At 32.6% G+C, this 13,882-nt stretch overlaps 1 protein-coding gene across 1 annotated transcript; it reads right to left on the bottom strand.

The window, feature by feature from the left end:
• Positions 1 to 1,113: 1,113 nt before the first annotated feature.
• Positions 1,114 to 2,426, bottom strand: LOC127701818 (multiple epidermal growth factor-like domains protein 10). Its single transcript, XM_052205785.1, has one exon. The coding sequence runs from the start codon at positions 2,287 to 2,289 to the stop codon at positions 1,114 to 1,116; it is 1,176 nt and encodes a 391-aa protein (XP_052061745.1). The 5' UTR covers positions 2,290 to 2,426.
• Positions 2,427 to 13,882: the final 11,456 nt, after the last annotated feature.

Raw genomic sequence — 13,882 nt, 5'->3', positions numbered from 1 at the left:
ATTCCATAACGGTCAATCAAGTAATTATACCTAATTTGCTTTTCATTGTTTTAGAATGCGCGTTCTCTCTGAAGATAAATCAAGAAAAGCGCTTCGGACTCTGTAATTTATGTTTTCTTATCATTTTGTAATGCATGCTCTGACAGAAAGTTTAATGAAGTTTTGCCAGATTATTATAAGCAAAGCGTTAACACAGGGTCTGTCTTTCAATCAGATGGTAACAAAACATTCCGGGAAAGCAGATGTCATTTGCTAATACTTACTATAATAAAAATGAAGTTTGAGATGTTAAAGATTTTTTCTTTGTCCTGTATAAAGTAACAGTAGTTTGCTTTCAACACAAAATTTGCTCCAGCAGGGTGTGTGGAAGGACGAGTGAAATCAACACACACTTGATTTACGCTCACTATCACGAATTGGTTGTCTAAAACGTTGCATTTATGTCTCGACCAACGATAGACATGTGTTCGTGGTGTTAACCTTACCGATACCAGAAAATACGTTTGATCTGAAAATTTCAATGTTTTCCCTATTTCCTTGAACTCAAGTCGCGTCTTATATGTCAAAGCTATCTTTATTTTCTTGTGAAAGAAAAGAAGGAATGTTGTGTATCTAATCGTGGCACATGATCCCAACAATCTATTTTGTGAAATCAAAGGAACATAGCTTTTTTGTTGGATTTTCTACATGCCAAAGTCACGGTAAGGCTTTCAACGCAGAGAGGTGTGATATCCTAATGATGTACTTTTCTTAAAAGTGCGTACACGTGACTTCTTCTTGTGTTTATTTGTGTATTTTAGACGTTTTTTTTTTTGGAGTACTCTTTCTAATGGCTACAAAGTCATTAAGCGTTATAACAGACATTATGGAGAAAAACGTATCTTTTGCAATTGTGTCGATATAACTGAACTACAAACAGCTGTCATACAAGTGGGAGTTTTAGCTGGATATAAAACCAGATTTAACCCACTATTTTCTTCGGAAAAATGCCTGTATTTAATCAGAAATATGACGGTTGTTTTACATTCGTTCTGTTGGTTAATGAGTTTGTCAGTTTTTATGCACTTACCCGTTTTTAATTTACTTTGGAGTTCGTTTTTTTTTATATACTTTTTACAACTCACCAAAACAAACACCAGTTTTATCACTACATCCACCCTGTCCACAGCTATTACTGCACGATACATTACAATAATTACCATAAGTGGACGTAGTACAGCCAAGTGCGCATTCTCCGCTAGTGTTGTTACATGTTCCGTTCATACAACCGTTGGAACACTTCAACCCACAATTTTGACCGTAATAACCATGGTGACATCCTTTTAAGCATGCACCTCCTATATTGTCACACGACTGATCAACACACGTACTGCTACAGCGATATTCACATAAATATCTAGCTCTCTGAGCATACCAACCATCACGGCAACCTTTATTACAGAATCCTAATGAGCCGTCACATGCATCGTCAATACAGTTTTCACAGGGCTTACAAAAACTGGTGTAAAAATCGCTGTAGTGACCTGGTTGACACTTGTGACATGAAACATGAGGATTTTTATCGTCTTTATCAGTATATGCCTCACATGCATCACAGTGTGGAAAATTCAATGAACAGTTAAATTCACACTTTGGAAGATACCAACCATCCTTGCAACCATTTTGGCATATGGTTGTGCCATTGATGCAAGCGGAAAAATTCCCAGTTTCACAGTTTTCACTACATTTATCTATGCATTTTTCACCAATGTAATTGTTTTTACAACCATGCATACAGGTTCCAGTGTTAAAGTTACACGTTGGTTCGTTGTTATTGATCTGGAGGCAATGTTCACTGCATGGACAACAACCATTTTGAAATGAATACCAGGTCATGTTATTTCTACACCGGAAGCATTTTTTGTTTGTTGCATTCGTGCATTCTGCAATGCTGCACATACAATCTGCACCGAAGTAACCAGCACTGCAAGTTTCACATTTTCCATCACGTGCACAATCAATACATTCCTTTGGGTATGCAAGATTACAGAAAACACCATATAAACTCTTTTTACACGTATCACATGACACGTTATCAGAACATGTATCACAAGCTACGTCACACTTTCCATTACAAAATTCTCCAAAGTAACCGTTCTGACACTTTAGACATTTTCCTGTTCCCTGATCACAGTCGGCTGTCGAGCAATGCTTGGGACATTTTTCATCACAGTGTTTACCATACCATCCGGTCAAGCATTCATAACATTTTGAAGCATCGAACTGACAAAGACTACATTGTTTATCCATACAACGGTCAGTACATTTCCGTCCGCTATACCCTGGCTTGCATGTTTGACAGCTACCATCAATTTGGTGGCAGTACCCTTCTCCACAATTAACTGGGCATGTTGTATTGCAGGAGTTACCCCAGTACCCTCCATTACATCCCCATGATGTACAGTTTCCGGTGTATCTGTCACATCCATTTCTACAATGCGGGGAAGGGCATGTTAAATTACACCGAGATCCATAAAAACCTTCGTTGCAAACAAAGCATTTTCCTGAAATAAAGCATCCCTCCATGCAATTTTCAGCACACCTATACTCGCATTTAGATCCATAATGTCTATCCCGACATTCAGTACAAAATCCGGTTGTTTTATTGCATGCGTAGCATGATAGACATGTGTGGTCACATTTCTCACCATAGAAACCATCACCACATTCTCCAGAACATTGTCCCGTAACGTTGTCACACCCGTACCAGCAATTGGTGCAATTTACACCTACAGTGGAAATAAGATATTACAAAAATCACACTTCTCGAACGTTTTCGGGTATGCTTAAAGATATATTACCGAAAATACGGGGAACAATTTACTGATATGTTTAAAAACTAAGGTTTAATTTTTAAGGATGTTCACCGTGATAATTCAAAACTGAGATAAGTAGCACGCAGCTGAGATCTGCAACAAGAGTTGAAGTTGTATTAATTTGAAACAAATAATATCAGAGTTGTATACAAGGCCGGGCAATTGGATAAAACAACCATAAACATCGATGTACCATCTGTACATTTCGAAAAGTAATTGCTCCTCAGTGATGCTCGTGGCAAAACAAGTTAGCTTGGCATGCATTAGGAGTTCATTTACAGTATAAGTTAGCTTGTCATGCATTAGAAGTCCACTTACAATATAAGTTAGCTTGTCGTGCATTAAAAGTCCACTTACAATATAAGTTAGCTTGTCATGCATTAGAAGTCCATTTACAATATAAGCTAGCTTGTCATGCATTAGCCGTCCACTTACAATATAAGTTAGCTTGTCGTGCATTAGAAGTCCACTTACAATATAAGTTAGCTTGTCATGCATTATAAGTCCACTTTCAATATAAGTTAGCTTGTCATGCATTAGAAGTCCATTTACAATATAAGTTAGCTTGTCATGCATTATAAGTTCCTTTATGATACAAGTTCCAAATGGAAGAGATATTATAGAAAAGTATTTCCACTGGAAGAAATATTACAGTATTTGTTCTTAGCGGAATATAGAGTATACACTACCAGGAATTTACATAGCGTGTACATGTACTTTTAATGCTACTATATATAGAGTACTATCAAAACAATATCATCAATCAGTTCCTTTGTTATCTATATCTTTTTAGTACATTTAACTATATGCATGTTTTCAATAATGTTGTGAAAAGGTTGATTTTAGTACTTAAAATTTTCGTCATTTTTCAGTACTGATAATGTCAGCCATTTTTTTTAGTATTTCTCAGCAATAAATTTCAGTCACTTTTCATTACTGCAAAATTCAGTCATTTTTCAGTAAGACAAACTTAATACGATCTTTTAATTCATCATAATGAATCTAAGTGTACAATGTAGAAAAGTCCAAAGTCTTTAGATTTCAAAAATTCCAATAGATCTTTAGAGTTCAAACCTGATTTACACCGCTTGTACAGTACACAGTACTTTCTTTTAGTGGAAGGTGGTCTCATTGGCAACCATACCAAAACTCCCTATTTTATATTTAGCAGTAAATGTAAAGCATATATTTTGTAGCTTTTAATCTTACCTTGAACTGATGTATTCTTTTCGGTTGCAGTTGAGTGTGGCATCAAAATTATCATAATCACAGCAAAAAATAACAAATTATAAGAAGAAGACATACCACAGGATTTTGCTTTTTGAATTAATGGGTTAGTAGAGACAAAATAAAGTCCACTTTTAATAAATTATTCACATTTTTCTTAACACATTCGCGTATACAACAACATTTATAACTTGTGTTTACTGAATGAACGAAGTTATCTCCGAGATAAGTTATCAGTGAATTTGACAATTTTAAATCGGGTTATACTGTAGGATAACATTTATAATCATTAACGTTGATTTGAATCATAATCATCAGTACTTGACCCAATAGTTTTAAAAACAGAATTACTTTTTTTAAAGTTTACCATTTGCACAGATGATTCCTTTACTAGTACTTCATTTTTCAAAGGACGTGTCTTTTTTTTCGATTGGTTGATGTTTCACTGGGATATACACTACATCACTTTTATTCACTATTATGCATTTCCTTTTAGCAGCCACACAACAGGTTCAATGCTAAATGAAACCAAATCAGAAAATAGATATCAAGATGCAATCAAAAACAATGTAGACGATGGATTGATTGATTTTTTGTTGGTGTTTAACGCCACTTTCAGCACTATTGGCTATTTAGTGGTGGTCACTTTTTAATTGGTGGAGGAATTCGGAGTGACTAGAAAAAACCACAGACCTTCGGCAGGAAAACTGAAGTTTTGGTTAAGGTTTGATTCGAACGTACCTGCCACATGCGAGGTACGAACTCACAACCTCATCAGTGTTGACAGGTTATCCAACACGTACCTATAGTTGCTAACATCCACGTCTTTTAGTATTTGATTCATGGACAATTGTCTCATTGTCAATCACATCATATTTCCTTATTTTATGATTAATTGTCAAAAAGAGAAAAAAAAAAAAGACAAACAAAAGTCTAACTACCCAACTACACATACAACTCAAGATTGAGTAACATGACCACCCATCGCACCACCCCCCCCCCCCCCCAATCCCTTACCCCCTCCCCAAACATATATTTTAAAAAAACATTGAGTGAACTCATGCGCTTTAGAAAGGTAATCCGTTTCTGCTCCATAAAGTCGCACTTGTGTTGGATACGGCAAATAAAAAAATGCTGATAAATGCCTTTTTTGTATATGAGACTCAATTTAGCTACTCTTTTTAATATGTCCCTTTCGGTCATATAGCTCCTAACGTTTCTACGTATCTATACATCCCTGGATTTCAAATCTTTAGGTAAGAGTTTTCCTGATGAAGGTAATGACAAGAAGAGAGCTTTGGACACATTAAATTTATAGTGTTATTTTCATTTTATACCAGATATTAATATCAATTTCATCACATTATAAAACGTCATCTGTTATTTTCAGTTTTTCAACCATACTAGATTGGTTTACAGACTATGATTCAGCTCCTGATTATTTCATCCTTGCCCGCAAAACTTAATTGTCGTATTAAAAGTTAAAAGAATATGTTTAATATTTGCTTAGTTAATATTCGTTCAAAGTAAATTATCTAACTATAATACTTTGAAACGATTGAATAAAAGTATAAAAAAAAAGCTGATCTCCAAAGTAAATTCAAAAAGGGGAACTCCATAAAACTGACATAATCAAACGTTAGACTTTATGAACAAATGGAATGAATGGGAAACAACTGTCATATTCCGAAGAAAATGGTGAGTTTAACCTGGTCTTATAGCTAGCTAAACCTCCCACTTGTATGACAGTCGTTTATAGTTCCGTTATAATAACAAAATTGGGTGAGCAACCCAAACAGACATAATGGGTTAATGTGACAAGTATTGGGATCCAGCAGTACACACTGTGTAAACAAATATATCAGACATACAACACAACTGACTAAAGAATTTGAAAAAAAATGAAAGTGATCGTCATGACATGTCATACAAACACAAATCTTTGTCATGTTTGAATTAAAAGAATTTGACAGTAAATCCGATAAATGATAACTAAGATTACTGAAAAACAAAAAAACATCTTTATTCTAAATAAAGAGTAAGTCAACACGATGTCCGAAAAGCAAACACAATCTATGCACAAGCTTATTTGATGATTAGATAAACGTTTTGTTTATTGCACCTTTCAGAACCTGATAAATTTATTTTGGTTTTCAGATATTCCTTGTATGTTGTACTTTATATTGAGTTTAATCATTATGTAAGAAAAGATATGGCAGCTTAAGATTTGTTTATTTAAATGTCATTAATGCTACAGTAGTTTATGCTTTTTAGTGTAATGAAATAAAACGTCTTAATATTAAACACGCTTTTATTGTTATATCATGGAAATGCAAATTAAAACTTATATGATTGACCTTCTTGCGTCAGAAAAATAAATGAAGATTTGAAAAAATCAATCATCCTTTTTTACTGGAAAATTCAATCTGCACAAAATCAGTCGATCTAGAAAAAATCAAGCTATAAAACCATGCCCAAAAAAAAACAAGTACTAGCATACAATTGGTAACGAAAACATCAACAGATACACTCAATTCGAAACCAGTTTTGTTGATATTTAGAGCTCCGGTATCTGAATTATATTCAGTACGGTGATATCGAAATCTTCCGAAATCTGAATCATTATTATATCCAATACGGTGATATTGAAAGATTCGAAATCTTAACTATATATAATACGGGGATATCAACAGCTCCAAAATCTGAACTATATCCAGTACGGTGATATCGAAAACACCGAAATCTGTACTATATCCAGTAAGGTAATATCGAATGCTCCAAAATCTGAACTATATCAAAAATGGTGATATCGAAAGCTCTGAAAACTGAACTATATCACGTACGGGGATATCGAAAGCTCCAAAATCTGAACTAAATTCAGAACGGTGATATCGCAAGCTCCAAAATCTGAACTATATCTAGTACGGTGAGATCGAAATCTCCGAAATCTGAACTATATCCAGTACTGGTGATGTCGAAAGCTCAGAAATCTAAACTATATCAAGCACGGTGATATCGAAATCTCCGAAATCTGAACTATATCCAGTACTGGTGATGTCGAAAGCTCAGAAATCTAAACTATATCAAGCACGGTGATATTGAAAGCTCCAAAAACTGAACTATATTTATTACGGTGATATCGAAAGTTTCGAAATCGGAATTGTATTCAGTAAGGTGATACCAAAAGCTCCGAAATCTGAACCATATTTAGTACGGTGATATCGAAAACTTCGAAATCTAACCATATTCTATATGGGGATATTGAATGTTCTGTTAACGAATAAAGATTCATTGTCGATCGCCTTAAGTGACCAGCAATGCTAGATGATAATCAACCACAAAGGCCTCAAACCATTATAACTGAATACGACTGTGTGAAAAAATGTGAAAATTATCTTTGCATTGAATTTCATGTGCATACATGTTTTCGTCAAACTGAAAGTAACTTACCGCTGACCAAGGGTACGTAAAGGTGTCAGAAAATGTATATTATTTTTCCACAAAGACGGTATATTGTACATTATGTAATTTGTATGATTGAACAAAATCTTCTTTTTTTCACTTCAAGATATATTAATGATGTACTTTCATTTAAAATCCCTTTTTCTGAGTTTACTTATCTTAAACTAAAATAGATACAATTAAAGAGCTCAAAGAACTAAAACTTAAGAGAGAAAATCGATGAGAAATTCTTTTACATATATGAATTTGAAGAAATACATCATTTGTCTCCAACCTTTTAATATTGAAGCGTTTGTCACTCAAAAATTGTGGTTCTCAACAGACTCAATAGATTAACAAGAAGAGCGAATGAATCAATCGATTTATAAATTTTACGATTCGGATCATGGTTACAGCAAGTCTGTTTCTAAACTTACTTGAGACTTTTTAACTATGCCAATGATCCAACATATTAGCTATAATCGATCTAGCATTATTGTCAGTCATGTCATGTTCCTGACCTTGACACTTAATTACTACTGACAAGTATTGAAATCGTACGAATCGTATGACGAACTATGACTGGTGTTTGGATTTTATGCGCTTCTGACTGATTCCAGATTTTTCTATTTTTGTAACCAAACTTTATTTTTATTTAATTTCGAACAGGATTTAATGCCATTTTATCATTCTAAATAATACAGGAAGTAGTCGATCATGTAGACCGTGAAGGCCAGCTTGATAAAACTACTCAGATAGGACACTATATACAGAGAGAAAAAAATCAGTGGAAAGTATGAAGTCCAGATGACTTTTTTTCAAACTAATTAAAAGTTAATTATACTAAATAAACGCTCTTGCTGGATTTTCAAGGAAACGTGTGGATCAAACTGAAAGATGTATGGTTGTTCTCGCATTTGAATATAAACTCTTGAAACTACTTTGCGTTTACTTCCAAATGCATTGTGTATGCACTTTTAGAATAAAATTTCTAAACCCTTTAATTTTCTGGAATTATTGACGTCACAAATATTCATACTAGGTACTCGGTTGCATTTAAATGTTATTTTGTTTGAAACTACACCCATCCAGATCCTTTTGTGGTCCATGAAATCAATGATTACCGGCAATAAACAAATTATGGTGTTTTCCGATATTATCGTTTTCTCTCTTTGCATCGACCCCGTTTTGCAAATATTATAGACTGGCGCGAAAATTCAATTTTCATGGTGTAATTTATCAATTGTCTTTCATAAACTCTAAAGATGGCTGTTTAGATCATAACAATATTTTATTGACTGTTAAATTCAATTAAACGAAAATATTACTGTAACTTGATGGTAATTATTGCTCTCCTTAATTTCAAATAACTCATTACAATTGCAACATGTATAGACACTTTAGAGGCTGTTCCATAACAGTATCATAATGGATTGTGGTAATTATGCTTTATTTTATCACTTTACACTTTGATGACTTGACTGTTGTTCTTCTAAAGTAGTTGGTTAAAATTTCTGGCTAGTTGAAAAGTTTGATTTGATGCAACAAATTGCAATTCGGTCAGAAATTTCATTGAACAGCAATAAGTGGACGGCAACACTTAATCAAGTCACTGTAAGGAACAATAAAGAATGACTCTGCTAGAGGGATTAAAGCGCGTATGGAAGGGCTTCAATTCGCCTTGAAATGCGTTACCTAGAAAAATCTTGAGGCAAATTGTTGCAAAATAGCAGATGACGGTCTTTTAATATTACCGATAAGTCGATTCACATGACTAAAACCATAGAGCTTAGCACTGGAATCTCTAAGCCTAGATGTTATAAAACGACTGTGAAAATAAATATATTTTCGTATTCAGACAATTGCATGTGTATCTAAATTGCAAATCAAAGGAATGTATATTGATTTAAAAAACTTATAATTTTAAGATTATGTACCGGATTCCACTTTCATATACATCATAATGATCCATTATATAAAGTACACCACGTACATTCAGTCATAAATAACAAACTGATTTAATTTAATTCATTCTGTCATATTTATAACAGTCTGTAAACGTACGTCCTTGAGAGCACCAGGAAGAACTTCTTTCGTATTTAAGTAAATTATGATCAACCCTCGTGTTGGGTTTATATTAGAAATACCGACCACAGCTACTTAAGCGAACACTAATAAAGATGTTCTTGTCTGGTGCCATTTACTTTGATCATTATGATATTGCACAATACACGCCAACCAACATTAATAATCAAACAGGTCCGTCTACCATTAGGTACGCATAATGCAATCGCAGCCCTTCAACACAAATACACTATAGTGCTTGTGATGTAGACAAATCCGGTTTTAAATTTATCAAATGGTCTTAAAAAAGTATGAACAAAGTCAGATCGGTTCTATTTTTGCATGCTTTACTGCTTTCGTTCGTTTGGGTATATTTGAAATGACAACATCGAAATATATTTGAAAAATACAACTTTCTATGAAGACACACACTGAGGTTCTACCTTTCGTAAACATACATAAAATACATTGCGATAATTCTCCTCAGAATAATAATCATATAATTTATTTTCTCTCTACATTTTAAGAAAATAATTCAAAAGTTCCTTCATTCTCCAAATGATTGAATAATTATTAAAGAACATCTTTCTGCTATCAAAAAATTCAGTAAGGTATATTTTTGGCATTTTCTTAATTCGATTTCCGTTCGAAGCAAAAATAACCTCGAAACGATTAAAATTGAGTGTATTTAGTTAAATATATAAATAGAAAAAAAATCATTTTAAAATGAGGAATACTTGACAGTTAATCCGAAACGTGTGAAATTAAGATTTAAAACAATTTATATAGCAAATAAATATTGAGTCAACAAGCGGTCCTTAAAGAAAACAAAATCTTATTAGAAGCTTAAACTTTTCTTTCTTGTACATTTCAGAAGTATTGTAAAAGAGTTTTTTGTGCTTTCACGTTTATATACTTTTAAGTTTAATCCTTTATGTTATTTTATTGTCATTATTACTACTTAAATCAATATGAGTTCCATATTCTTTTTGGTGCAATGAAATAAAATGTCCTATATAAAATTTTATGGATATAATATGGAAATGCAAATTTAAACATTCTACTATTTTGAAATATATCAAACCTCCACGCGAAAACTCTTGCTAAGTGATTGTTTAAGAATAAATTATCTTGAAAAGTGTCATCTCTATGGTAAATTAAACTATGATGAAAATCAAGGGGAAAATTCAAGCTCCAGAAAACCATGCCGCAAGGCAAATACTAACAAACAAATAATAACAAAAACATCAACAGAAAACACTAATTTTTTAGGCTGATAAGAGCTCCTAAATCGGAACCATATCATGTACGGTGATATCGAATGCCGATTTAAAACTTGTACATATTTGTCCTTTGGTCTTTGGACAGTTGTCTCATTGGCAATCATATCATATCATATCTCCTTATTTTGATTTCATGTAAGGTGATATCGAATAACTATATCATACACGGTTATATCGAGTGCTTTTAACCATATCTTTCTTTCCATGAGTCACCTATCATGATGTCCAACAATTTAAATATCCCAAAATGAGTCAATTCAGATGTGAGATCAACATTGTTTGTTTGACTATGAGCGCGTTCTTTGTTCAAGTTTGTATCAAGAAAATTATTTTGTTTCCGAAAAAAATATACATTTGTAACTGTACATACAGCCTTTTTTTTCTATGTCTTCCTACATTTGTTCGTAAATACACAAAATATGCAAAAATATATCATACTTGTGCGATTTTGAGTTTTTTTTCGCATTTATATATTTAATCAAAATAAATGTATTTGTATCTGAAAGAAATTGTTAATCAATTTTAGAAACGGTTCCAAGACATTTTTTTTAAAGTGGTCCAAGTGTGATATAAATTCAAGACAGTTGGTCGTACACAGGCAAAATAGAGAAATGCGTGTCATACATTCATGTCTAATTTTGTTTTTTTTTAAATAAGGTTAAAATCTTTTTTAAATCCTCGGAGTCTAGTAGATATTTTGTTTTTTTTCTTAAATAGGGATTATATAGAAAAAAAAACAAATTTTTTCACAAATTTGTAATGAATTTTTGATACATTGCAAGGTAAGAAGAAATCCTATATAAGCCCTTAAAATTTCGTTGGTTACAATTAATACAGAAATCCAAAACGGCTACAATAGTCCACTTAGTACATGAGACTGTTCTATCCTCTTGTTTGTTTACAACAGTTAATCGTGATGTTGTTGTAGCTATATACAATAAAGAGATGCGATATGATTGTCAATTATATAAAAAAAAATAAGGAGATGTGGTATGATCGCCAATGATATAACTCTATACCAGCGTTCAAATAACAAAAAAGGAATAATAGGTTACCGTATGGCCGGTTTCATATAATTTTCGGTCGATTTGACAAATATTATTTTCATTCGTAGACTATTATCCAATTGTTCTTGTACTCAAGTATGGAAAGCTCAACGCTCTAGTTTTGTTAATTGCCTTATAACTACAAAATCTTGATTTATTTCTTTTAATAGTATGAATTTATTTATTGTATTCATATTTAAATGAACGTGGAATTGTGAATAGTAATGTTCGGTAAATTTAACCAATTACTAAACCTATAGATGAATTGGATGGATTGCTGAGCTTCACTAAATAAAAAGGAATAACACATATATAAATGACTGAATAAAAAAATAGTTTATCATAGTGAGACCTGAATATATACTATATAATGTATATTGAGTATTATAAGCAAGATGATTCAGCCAGCCAAATATTCTGATGGTGCACTATCATATAGATATATAATAAAATGAATTCAAATTATAACATGTATCTGTAGACATATATATATATATATACATATATATTCATAAAACACAAAAATTAGTTTAATATAATAAATACAAATATATAAAAAAAAAAAGAGTTGATAAATAATGACTGATTACTATAAACAATACATACTTTGATGAACAGAGTAACATTTTTTGCTTTTGATATCTATGAAGGTCAACATGCCAAGACGTACCATCAATTTCCCCCTCCATCTAACGTATATACGAATACGAATACTTTATTAATTCCAATTAAAGGGCCCGTTTCGGAGCATAAATGTATAGTATTAATTATACAGTAATTTTAAGATACATTACGATTGAAAGAAAAGGAATAGATAACTATCTAATAACTACTTAAACAGAATGTTAACCATTTTTGATACATAGAACATAAACTACATCGCTACTACGTGTATATCTACTCAATGGAATTCAAAACAGGAACCAGTAAATCTTGACACTGATATGTTAACGTTTTCATACTTACTGGACATCAACCAAATAAACTGTTGATACTTTGAAATGTAAGGGATTAAGGCAAAACATGCTTCCATACTTTTCATGAGAGTTGTTCTAAACTACCTAGAATTTAACATTATGTTATCATATTAAATATTGCGGGTTTTAAATCCTGCTGAGACAAACGTGGGACCTGAAATCGGTAACTCTCATTGAATCATTTCAAAGCGATTACGTCCTTTCGAGGGATTTTATCAATGTGTCCGACTCTTCACCCAGATGCATTGAGTCTGCACCTTATTCTGTAACATCCGTAACAGGCGAATCTAATAGCAATATAATTTCACAGGAATAATTATTATGTCCTAGATTTTTGGTTCAATGACTTTTTTATGACATCGATGTACAACTCACCAAGTACCAGGAAATAATCATTTGTCAAAGAACCAACCCTTTGATTCCTGTTATTTATCATGACAAATGCTAAAAGGTGTTTAACAATGATATTAAGGGTATTCACCATACAGAATTATGAGGTTCTCGACTTAAAGCAACATTCTCATCTCAGTACCAGAATCTATGACAAACAAGACGATTTTAATTTTGAAATTATAAATTTTCCCCACATTAGCAGCAATATAGCAACTTCAGCTTGCAGCTGCTACTCAGACTTTATAAAACGTCACCAGTGTCCGAGCAGAAAGTTGATGAACTTGGGTTATGTCTAAGAACGTCTCGTCCTTTTTCTAAAAAAAGTTTATCGAAAGATACCAAGACCTTGTTGATAAATATTCCGTATCAACTTCACAAATAATACATAATGGTTTTGAAGAATAGATTCTATATTCTAGGTACTGACGTTTATCATCTTAATTACGTGTTATAGTGTTCTTTTTATTTGTCTTTGTATATTTTTAACCTTAACTGTTTATTCCATTTTTTGTAATATCCTTTCGGCGTGGTTTGGTATTCATACATCCCGCCATTGTGTTATAAGGTTATGGTAAATTTTTGTATTCTTGTCTTTC

Source organism: Mytilus californianus, unplaced genomic scaffold (genome assembly GCF_021869535.1).
Source record: "Mytilus californianus isolate M0D057914Y unplaced genomic scaffold, xbMytCali1.0.p SCAF_5, whole genome shotgun sequence".
NCBI classification, from domain to species: domain Eukaryota; kingdom Metazoa; phylum Mollusca; class Bivalvia; order Mytilida; family Mytilidae; genus Mytilus; species Mytilus californianus.
Note: the sequence above shows the minus strand (reverse complement) of the source record. Positions and strands in the feature narration are given on the sequence as shown.